At 44.0% G+C, this 11,145-nt stretch overlaps 1 protein-coding gene across 2 annotated transcripts in view; it reads right to left on the bottom strand.

Moving 5' to 3' along the window:
- Positions 1–522: 522 nt before the first annotated feature.
- The window catches only part of EIF4E2 (eukaryotic translation initiation factor 4E family member 2), a 30,476-nt gene continuing 19,853 nt past the window's right edge, over positions 523–11,145 (bottom strand). Inside the window, exons 7-8 of one of the 2 annotated variants that reach the window (XM_079782266.1) lie at positions 9,554–9,631; positions 523–2,995 (exon numbers count right to left, since the gene is read on the bottom strand). In XM_079782266.1, coding sequence (XP_079638392.1) covers positions 9,586–9,631 — 46 coding nt within the window. In that variant the 3' untranslated portion in view covers positions 523–2,995; positions 9,554–9,585. The remainder of the gene's footprint in view (positions 2,996–9,553; positions 9,632–11,145) is intronic. The other variant, XM_079782267.1, reaches the window with a different exon arrangement.

Below are 11,145 nucleotides of genomic sequence, written 5' to 3'. Positions count from 1 at the left end.
GCTTCAAAATCTATTTTCTGCCCTAGCCGGTTTGGCTAAGTGGATAGAGCGTTGGCCTGTGGACTGAAGGGTTCCAGGTTCGGTTCTGGTCGGGGGTGCATGCCTGGATTGCGGGCTCGATCCCTAGTGGGGGGAATGCAGGAGGCAGCCAATCAATGCTTCTCTTTCATCATTGATGTTTCTATATCTCTCTCCCTCTCCCTTCCTCTCTGAAATTAATAAAAATATATATTAAAAAAATCTAATTCCTTGAACTTCCTTCCATTCCAATATTCCTTACCAAAAATTGAGAATTACAACTAACCACATTTTGGCATTACAAATGTAAATTGTGTTTTGGCAGTGATTAATACCAATGAGAGAATATTTTAATAACATAGTTATGATATTGACACTGTCTGCACCATCCACATACTCTGTTCTGGGATGCACTTAAAACAAAGACCTGTGCACAGATTACCCATTTCCCTTGTATTGAAGAGGCCACACCCAGTTCTTGCTGATACTTTCCATTTATTACTGCAGTAGACAATTGCTCTGAAAGTGCAACACTAGATCCCTCCTGCCACGGCCTCTGCTCCTCCGCTGGCAGATCCTTGGAAATTCATTCTTAGAGCATGCGGACCATAAGCTTCTCTCTGGGTAGAAACTTATTGCCGCTGCCAATGTCACAAGGAAAACACAAACACACACAAGAATAGAAAGACAAAATGAGAAGAGAACAGGAGAGGAGTAGGGGCCAGTTTCAAATGGCAAACTCAGCAGAGGGTCTTGGGAAAACAGCCCGCCTGTGCAAAGTGGAAAGAGACTCCCCGTATCCCAGCAGCAGCGTCTACATTTGTTAGGTGCACCCTTCCCCGTGTCTCTAGAACAGACGAAACCATAACCACGCACGTGTCACGTCTCAGCACAGCAGAGGCCTATGGAGTCAGAAGTGAAAAGACCTCTCAAGCCAGGCTGGAGAATGGGTGATTTGGATAAAGTGACTCTTCAAGCTCTCATTTGAAGCTGTTAGGCAGAGTATCTGGAACCCTCTGAGGGTAAGATGCTGCCTAACAAATAACTCTGGTTTGAACTAGCATAGGGTCAGCCTATTTTTGATGGAAAAAAGTTAAATTTCAAAAGTGGGAGACATGAGCAGCTCTGGAAAACACAAGAGAGTAAAAGATCTGAACAATGAGACAAAAAAAAAAAAAGCGCAACATGAATATGGACAATACACCTAAGCACTGGGCGTGACAAATCCCTCACTCAAGAACACTTTGCGCACACGCACCCACACAATAGTCAGGTAGATGCCCAAAGGAGGGCAAATCCAAATGTCTGCTCTCTTTGGAATATCCATGGCAATTCTGAGTTTAGGCAGAAGTAAGGACCTCCCTGGGTCTACACAGACCTCAGGAGGCAGCCTTTGCTCCCCATTTTAGCCATGTTGCTCCTATGTTTGTTTGCCTGAGCCCTTCACAATGGTCCGGGCACTAGAATTTATTCTTCACATTCCTGGAGTTTAAATCATTGCTAGATCTTATCCGATCTAACTTCACCTATAACGGAAGCACCTCCCTTGGCCCCTGTACTCCTCTGTTCTTTTAGGAAAAAAACATCCCAAAACAGTGGCAATTAGAGGGTGTTTAGGAGTTGAAAAGTAGGAGAGTAATATAAATACAATAAGAAAATGCCTGTTACTCTCCTATGACTTCTCTGAGACCAGGTGGCTAAGGACCCCTGGTCTACAAGGATAGGTTTTAGGAGAGACCTTAATTTAAGGTACTTCGATCTCTGCTCACAAGAGCCTAGTAAGACAGTGCTCCTTGGAGGTTGCTGTACGATTGGTACTCAGTACTTATTTCAATTCTAGGTGCTTCTCGCCTCTCTGACTGCAGTCCTTCTGAGTCAGATGACCCAGCTTCTCTGATGCATGCCCAATCATTTCTAAAGCATGCCTGCAGTAGCCTAACATATACCAGGTGACGAGGAATGAAAGCAGGTCTCCAACCACTGCAGACAGGCACAGCCTTGCAAAGAAAGCCATCTATCATGGTCACCTTTTCTTCAGTTGTCCCAGTTTCAGGATCACAGAACTTACCATACTAAGTATTAATACCTGGCAAAAACCAGCTTTTGCTTCCCTTCCTCAATGAGGGGTGCGCAAGAACCCACAGAAACAGGCTGCACACACAGGCCCTGACCATCTGGGGAAATGGTTTCAACACTGCCTTCAGCTCCAAATCCCACACTCGGAACCTCTGCTAGAATCCTGCTCCTAACAAACCGGATGACGCTCCAGTTTAATTTTCAGTCACCTTCTGAGCCGCCTCAGGGGACGTAGAGTAGCCACCTGGATTATAGTTCTAAGTGCAGCAGTGCCTAAGAGGAAAGAGTCCCACACGAGGGAAGACAGAGGGCATAAGGCAGGAGACCATGCAAAATCAGTAACACATTTTTAGAAGGTGGTGGGCTTGGGGGAAGAGGGGAGCAAAATAAACAAAACGTCCCAATAATTTAATGGCAAAGCTAGAAGAGCATTTACAGCTATCCCGGGACCTCCAACAAAAAGTGTTTCCTGGATGCACAGACATTCGTAATACTGACAAGTCTCAGTGGACAGCTCTGGCTGGTACACGTGGTTGCGACACCCTTTGTACAGTAGAGAGGAGCATGACAGAGGGCCTGTGAGGCATCTGGACAGCACACAGCAAAACGAAAGGCTAGACTTCCCCCCACAGTAACCCATTAAAAAAAAAGTGTGTCTATTACAAAGTCACGTTTGCCATCTTTCCACTTTATAAAGTCAGCGATGCTGGAGGGTGTCTAGCAGAATCCATCCTCCAGGAATGAGTGCAAAAGGGACGTCCCTTCAGTAAGCAGATGGAAGGACCAGCTGGAGACCTCCCATCCATTTCGGACAAACACACACATACTTAAGGAAAAGGATTATTGCCAGCTTGTGTACGTTCACAATGTGATTTTTGTATTTCGAAAGCTTGAATTGTCCCTGAAAGAAAAAATGGAGAAAATAGAGCATTCAATACACTGATCATCTATAGGCAACACACACACACACACACACACACACACACACACACACACACGGGAGACCTGAACTAAGCAGCTCTGGGGCCCTCATAACCATGACACAGTCCAGGACCCTCCTTCCTACTAATCTAATGCCGGCACAGCAACCGGCCTCCCAAGTTCCTTCCTCCAACTCAACTGTGCAATAGCAAATGATTAGAAACCACCCAAATGCCTATCAACAGGGGTACTTGTTAATATTAATGTAATGGCACATTCATACAATGGGACACTGTGTAGCTTAGAAAACACAAGGAAGCTCCCTACTAATATGGAAAGACCTCCAAGAGAAGTGGATAAGTTAGGATGCAGGACAGTGTGTGCACACAGTATGCTACCTTTTATGAAAGCGGGGATGGGGGAACTAAGGTCATAGTTCACATTCGCTTGTATATACATAAAGGAACTCTGTAAGGCTCCATAAGAAACCAACAGCAGTGGTGACCTGGGGCAGGGGAAGGGAAACAGTGAAAACTGGGAAGACAGAGTCAGAGTGGGAGGGAGACCTCTCTTTTTCTTAGACACACACATACTTAAAAAAAAAAAATCGAACATATGATTTTATTATGTATTTTTAAAAAAATCAACCAACCCGCCAACCAAACAACCCTCCCCAGGTTCAAAACGTATAGCAACTTAAAAGGGATATTCCAAGAGGTGAAACTTAGCTATAATTCTTGAAAGAGAAGCATGTATGTGTGTGACAGACAGACTGTAAGATGTGTCCTGTTAGTTGCCTTCGATTGGCTGCAGACCGGTTTGGTCATCCACTAGTACCCACCCTGTTCCCACTAGAAATCCAATGACATCTCAGCAGTTCACATTGCCATTTGCATCTGGAAACCTAAGGACTGGAAGGGGCACTCAAGATCACCTTACCTTACCTACTGCTGTGGCCCAGTGCTTAAGACTTAAATTTGTATGAAATTTTGAAACATTAACCTGATTTTAAAGTCATTATTTCCCTTTAATTTTAATGAACATTCTAGAAACTTTGGCTTTAACAGGCCTGTCTTAAAATGATTACAACTGATTGGGCATAGGGCAAGGGTTCAGATGAAAGAATATGCTCAGCCCAACCAGGCAGCAGTTTTCTCCTGCTATCAGCGGAGGGGTTCTCCCAGTGCTGGGGCAGGCTGACTGTGACTAATAGCCCTCACTACACAAAGAGCGTGACTGCACACAGTACACAGATGGATGGGAAGCTGGAAGTGGTGTGGGCCAACTCTGCCTAGGAAGAGATTGATGTTATCTCAAAAACCACTGGTGTTTTTGTAACTGACATGCATGACCATGTAGCTCATTTATCAATGGCTACTGAGCACTTCAATGATTTCTGTCTAAGGAGTTGAAGGTTTAACACAAAGAGAACTTAATGGGGTGAGCAACTATTTTAAAAGGTCTTTTAAAAGGACAGACCCTGCCCTAGCTGGTTTGGCTCAGTGGATAGAGTGTCGACCTGCGGACTGAAGGGTCCTGGGTTCGATTCCAGTCAAGGGCACATACCCAGGTTGCAGGATTGATCCCCAGTGGGGGCCATGCAGAAGGCAGCCGATCAATGATTCTCTCTCATCATTGATGTTTCTATCTCTCTTTCCCTCCCCCTTCCTCTCTGAATCAATAAAAATGTATAAAAATAAAAGGACAGACCCCACTGAGGTGCCAGAAATAGCTAGTAAATGACAAGGAATGTACCTGATCCTAAGACAGAAAAGCAAGCATAGCTGAAACCGGTTTGGGCTCAGTGGATAGAGCGTCGGCCTGCGGACTGAGGGGTCCCAGGTTCGATTCCGGTCAAGGGCATGTACCTTGGTTGCGGGCACATCCCCAGTGGGGAGTGTGCAGGAGGCGGCTGAATCAGTGTTTCTCTCTCATCAATGTTTCTAACTATCCCTCTTCCTCTCCCTTCCTCTCTGTAAAAAATCAATAAAATATATATTTTTAAAATTAAAAAGAAAAAAAAAAAGAAAAGCAAGCATAACTAATGTGTGTGTGCTACTTCTGAGCACTCTTGGGATGATGTGCTGTAACACTGAGTCTACACTACAGAGGACACCCCTAACAAAGGAGTAGTTAGGAAGGAATGGTTTGTTCTGTTTCATCTCTTCCTTTTTTTAAAATCTTCACCCAAGGATATTTTTTTTCTGTTGATTTTTTTTTTTTTTTTTTTTAGAGAGGAGGGAGAGAGGGAGGGAGCGAAGGAGGGTGAGAGGAAGGGAGAGAGTGACAGAAAGGGAGGAAGAGAGAGAGAGAGAGAGAGGAAGAGAGAAACATCGATGTGAGAGACAGATCAATTGGTTGCCTCCCGCACAAGCCCTGGGGATCAAGCCTGTAACCGAGGTACATGCCCTTGACTGGAAATTGAACCTGAGACAACTCCGGTCCATCAGCCAACACTAACCACTGAGCAAAATTAGGCAGGGCCCATCTCTTCCTTTTGATGCCACCTCTATTCCCATTAAGCAATTGGATGACAAAAGTCAACGAGCAGGGAGAAATAAGATGAGTGACTAGAAAGGCAGCGGGTGTGGGAGTAGATTCAGAGAGTTTTCTGACTATGGGAGAATGATCTATCTTGGAGTAAGAGAGATGGCAGACAAGGGTCTGGACGAACCCTTTCAGTTGGTTAGTGATATAAAGAAGAGCATTTTCAAGATGTCACCATCATAAGTAGGTGACCATCTTTTGGAAGAATTCCTGTACTCTGCTGGGGTTGGGCCAGAAACAAATTCTTCTTCCTGGTAAGCTGAAGAGCTCTATAACAATTTCCCATTTAGATATTCAATATTTACTCTAATTATTTATATTTTCATAGATCTCTTCAGAGTCAGAAAACCTAAGACGTTATAATCATGCTAAGGTCTGAAAAACGGAAAAGGGAAGGAGAGGAGTCAAGAAGCCAGGAGAATCAGCGGTTTTTCCAGTCTGATATAAAGGATCAGAAAGAGCAACAGGATGGGCGACAGGCTCCTGGCAATGACAGGCGGGTGGCAGTTGGCACTGGTCCAGCCTTTCTACAAGTGGGCTGAGAACAGCCTGGTGCCAAATTTAGTCTGAGGAATTTGTTCACCTCAAACCAGCTGGGAACTGATCCTCCGTTCGTCCCTCAGTTCATCCCTCACCCCCGCTGCAGTACACAGAGAGATTAAAAGAGGGAAAGGGAGAATGGAGACAGGAAATAGCAAAGGCCACAGGCGACTTTTGTTTTCTTATAAAAAGATGGGCTTTTGTTCTTTTAAAAGCAAACTAAAATTTAGAAAACCCAGCACGAGCTCCTGATAGCTAGCCCCTCCAGCCACCTAGCAATGCTGGGAAGGTGCGTGGGCTAACAGAAAGGTTTTATTGTTTTTTATGTAAAAGATCTTTTAAAAAAAGAAAAAATTTACATTCTCATCTGTGAATTTAGTAAAGGGGCTTTCAGACATCAAGATGTCCACTGTAGCCCAACCAGTGTGGCTCAGTGGTTGAGTGTTGACCTATGAACTAGAGGTCGTGGCTTGATTCCTGGTCAGGATACATGCCTGGGTTGTGGGCTCAATCCCCAGTGGGGGGCGTGCAGGAGGCAGCTGATCAATTATGCTCTCTCATCATTGATGTTTCTCTTTCTCTCTTCCTCTCTAAAATCAATAAAATCTATATATTTTTTAAAAGATGTCTACATTATCCTAACTCATTCCAAAAGACTTTTACATGCCAGGGCACAGGACACGGAAGCCAAAAGACCCACAGTGCCAGAGGGACTCTTTCTCTACTGGATGACCCTCTATTCTGATGACAGGGCCTCAGAAATAGCAGAACTCCATCAAAATTGGCTTCTAACTTCACATTTGAAACAGCTTTCTAATCTACTCTGCCTCAAAACAATCACCTTCTTGTACTTCTAGAGAAATGGACAAGTACAAACTCTGGAAAGAATGAGCTAATAAGGTAGTTAATTCCTGAGTGGGGACCACTGGGGAGCAGGGTGGTTGGTTCCTCAGAAAAATGCCTCCTGCTCTTACAGAAACCTGCCCCTGTTGATGCCCAGTAGGGGCACCAAAATGATTCTGGTCCTTTAGGGAAAGTTGGGAGCCACCTAGGAGAAGCCCTCCCTGAGTGTCTGCTCTGAGAGCACAGTTACAAATTGGCGCATGGGCTTAAGAATCCACACTCTTCAGGGGAACATTCCCTGGGTATGTCCAACCCAGGCCAGCTCGGGCTCCCTCCTGCATATTAAGTAAAACTGCAAAGGTCCTAGGTGCAGTGGGGCCAATTTCAATGTCTAATCTCTCACTGAGTGACCACACCAACTTCATTCCCCAAAAATACAGATCACAGTTCTGTGCCTGCCAGCCCAGACACAGAAGTAACCAGAATCCTCTCCCAGCAGCTGACTGGGACCTCTAAGTGAAGGCATGGTATGAAGGGCAATACTGATTTGTATGGGGTGTCAAATCAAATAGTCCTAAAATATTAGCAGCCATATAGAATGGCATAAAATATCAGATAGAGGAAAAGTACTTGTAGTTCAATAAGAATTTATTTAAATAGCAGTTTTTATTCCTTCACAGATCATGATCTACTTGGAAGGGGAAAATGCAGAGAGGATGAAAGCTAAATGTCAGAGGCACTGAACACGAGCTGAGCTGGGTGTGTGCATCTTCTGGGAGCATCTCCTTCAAGGTTAAATCAATAGAGATGAAATATGAAGAAGACCTTCTCAAGTCTGTTAAGACAATGGAGTAAGCGGGGGTTTTTGTTTGTTTGTTAGACTCTAGTAATCCTCTCAGACTTCCAAGTCCGTGCCTCAAAGAACAGAAGTACCTCCTTCATCTTCCCATAAAAAAGACAGGGAATGGGGAGGAGGGAGAACATAGACTGTAAAATGGCAATCATGCACAGATAGGACTTTTCAAAGCAACTCTGAAATTTTTTTCTGGGGGATTTAGTGTTAGCTAAAGGGAGAGGGAATGATTTTAAGTTTTCTTCCATTCTGATTATTCCAATTTCATTTTAAAGCATTTTTTTTTCATGGACCTAATATGCTGTTGACTTTTAAAGGTATCATCATTTTATGTACTTTAAGAAGTAAACATTGCCAATTAAACTATGACAAAAATCTTTCTTATTACGTTCACTGTAAGCATTCCAATTTTAGGGATGCAAAAAAAAAAAAAGTGTGGATCTTAGACATAATTAAATATGGATGGTAATATTAAACAATTCCATATAGCACCAGGCCTCTGGAAATTAAACTTAATTTATTTTAAGTATCTGTTCTGCAGCCTGCAAATCAATGTATCTAATTGTACAGCTGATGCGTTTTTCATCCCTCCTGCATATTAGCAGTCATCTCAGAATTCCATGCTGACCACACTTTAGAGAATCCTTTTAAACTTCAATTTAAAAAATCTAATATTATCTAAAATTGAATTTATAATATGGGAATTAAACTGTTTTAAAAAGAGATGTGAGTGGCATCATGCGTGTGTGCAGGAGTTCCGGGACTGTTGTCTATCCCCAGAGTCCTCAGACCCCTGCCACCAGCTTCTGTCCCTCAGTGTCACCCTCCCTTCTAGCCCATCTGTGGGATGCAGGTCTCCTCTTCTTGAAAAGCCTCACTTCCTCCCTGGGAAGGTGGAGTTCTGAAGCAGCTACTACTGTTGATGTGATCTGTTCCATGCTTAGAAATCCTTTCTTAGGAATGGTGGTGGTGGGGGGGGTGATGTACAGGAAAACGATCTCAGGTCAGGCCTACACAGATCCCATCCTTCTATCCACCCCTTTCATTCTGAATAAATACACCCAACTTTCCTGCTACAGCAGCAGACATGTTGAGTGGTGCTCAACAAAGAGAGACTCTCCTAACCGATATACAGATGTTCTTCCAGTGAATGCTCCAGCTGGCCTGGCCTTCAACATCCCAAGGCCTCTCCCTACTGGGAAACGTGCGATGGTTATTACAGTACACACAGGAGCTGTCTCCTATGGAGCCCAGCATCGGCCCCAGCCCTTTCACTGCGAAAACCTCAAAGTTCTCACTGGCTCCTCACAACTGACAAACACCACCAGCAAGCAAGAGACATACCTCTCACCTACTCCATTAAGTCACAGGACACTGTCAGATGGTTTAAAATGGCCACATCTGGGCAAAAGAAAAAGGACTTGTGGCACATTTATAATCATGAAATGCTGTCATCAGAAGAAATCTGAGATGTTAGTCAGTGAAACCTCACTTCCCAAGTGAGAAAACAGAGGTACAGTGAGGTTAAGAAAACAGAGGTACAGTGGCCTGCCCAGGGTTCACCCCGAGACATGTCTGGACCCAGTGTTTTCTGAGACTGACAATCAGTCAGGGAGGCTGGAGCTGATTCGGAGCCGACTCCATGCTGGCAGAACAAGGTTGGGGCAAGTGGGGAGGGCACAGCCCCTGGGAAAGAGGGGTCCTATGGCTGAGAGGTATGTCAAAAGGTTACAGAGAAGATTGACAAGGCCCTACCCTGAGTATGAGAGACAGAGGGGAGCGTCCGATCAGCGGCCGCTGCTGTTCACCAGGCCATGAAACTCCTCCCAGGCCCTGGCAAACCAGAGACAAAAAACATAATAGCACATTCAGATCAAAAGCTTTTTAACAGAGAGAACAGACACATAACCCCACATCCCATTCCAGATACCCTCAAGGTCAAGTGCAGCCCATGATACCCGGAAGCATAGCAATGAGCTTTCCTACCTGGACTTGCCCTCAGATTCACAGTAATGCCAGTGCCTTTAGGGACAGCTGGCACTTGTCCTGGAGGCCCCACTGGTGAAGACTGGACCTCACTATTCCCGCGAGGCTTTGTATCCACTCCTTTAACAAGTCTACCCGGGAGGCCAATGCGGTCGGAGCTAAGCTCAACCATTACAGAAGACACTCCCGATTCTCTAGAGCAAGGGCAGCAGTGGGAGGTGAGGGAAGGTGGCAGAAACTTTCTTATCGGGTCTCACCTTGAGGGTAATAGCAGGCACCTGACAGCATTATGGTGTCTAAAGATGCAATGGGGAAACTACTCCATCTCTGTTTGCACATTTCCAACCTTCTGACCCTTCTAACTTCAGACCCCAAATTTGTACCAGGTTGTTTCAGAATATACCCATGTAAGTATCTTAAAATTTAAGCTGTGTAAAAACAAAAAATTTAAGCTGTGCAGGTCACAGGTCAAAATTTCCAGGAACAATGCTCATGACTTCCATGCTGATTAACTCAGAAACAGGGATAAGGGATAAGAATGTGACCAAGGGGTACAGTCTCTCAGAGTGTGCTCAACAAAGAGGCCCTTGGTGACTGCTGGCTGGAAAACAGGAGAAACCCAGAGTCCCTATGCATCCAGAAGCCCTACCACCTTGTTTTCTGAGGAACTGATGTCCTAACTTTTGCCCCAGCCACTTCTCAGCCCCACTAGAACAGAATGTCTGGTAAGTCCCCTGGGAATTGTATGTGTGTGTGTGTGTGTGTGTGTGTGTGTGTGTATATATATGTGTGTGTGTGTGTGTGTGTGTATATATACACACACACACACACATATACATACATACATATATATATATATATATATATATATATATATATATATATATATATATGGGGTTATTTGAGACTTCTAAATCTAAAATGCATTTTTTTCAATTATTCATCCTTGGTTTAAAGGGGTGACAATACCCAGGGTGACAACATATTGTGTCACTTACTACAGGCTTAGATTATGGCCACTAAAATACAATTTTTACCAGACCTTCTAAAGGTAGCTTTTCTTCTTCTTCCTTTTTAAATAGGGAGAGATTAAATACAGAGACTTGGCACAACAAATTCACTCTTCTAGGTGATACTTATACATGTTTCATCAGTATTTCCATTTTGAACAGGAGCATTTATAAGTTCATGATCTACCTCTTAGAATAAAAATTTGATGTGCAGTTAATGGTTTCTTCAGAGTATTACCAAAATTACAAATATATGATAACTGAAGAAAAATATAAAACCACCAAACAAGTGTGCCAGTCTCTGTTAGTTCACAAACAATTTTCACAACAAGAAATCTGTTTCACAGCCCA

Source organism: Cnephaeus nilssonii (assembly GCF_951640355.1).
Source record: "Cnephaeus nilssonii genome assembly, chromosome: 10".
Classification (NCBI taxonomy): Eukaryota; Metazoa; Chordata; class Mammalia; order Chiroptera; family Vespertilionidae; genus Cnephaeus; species Cnephaeus nilssonii.
The sequence above is the reverse complement of the archived record's forward strand: the minus strand, read 5'-3'. Positions and strand labels throughout refer to the sequence as shown.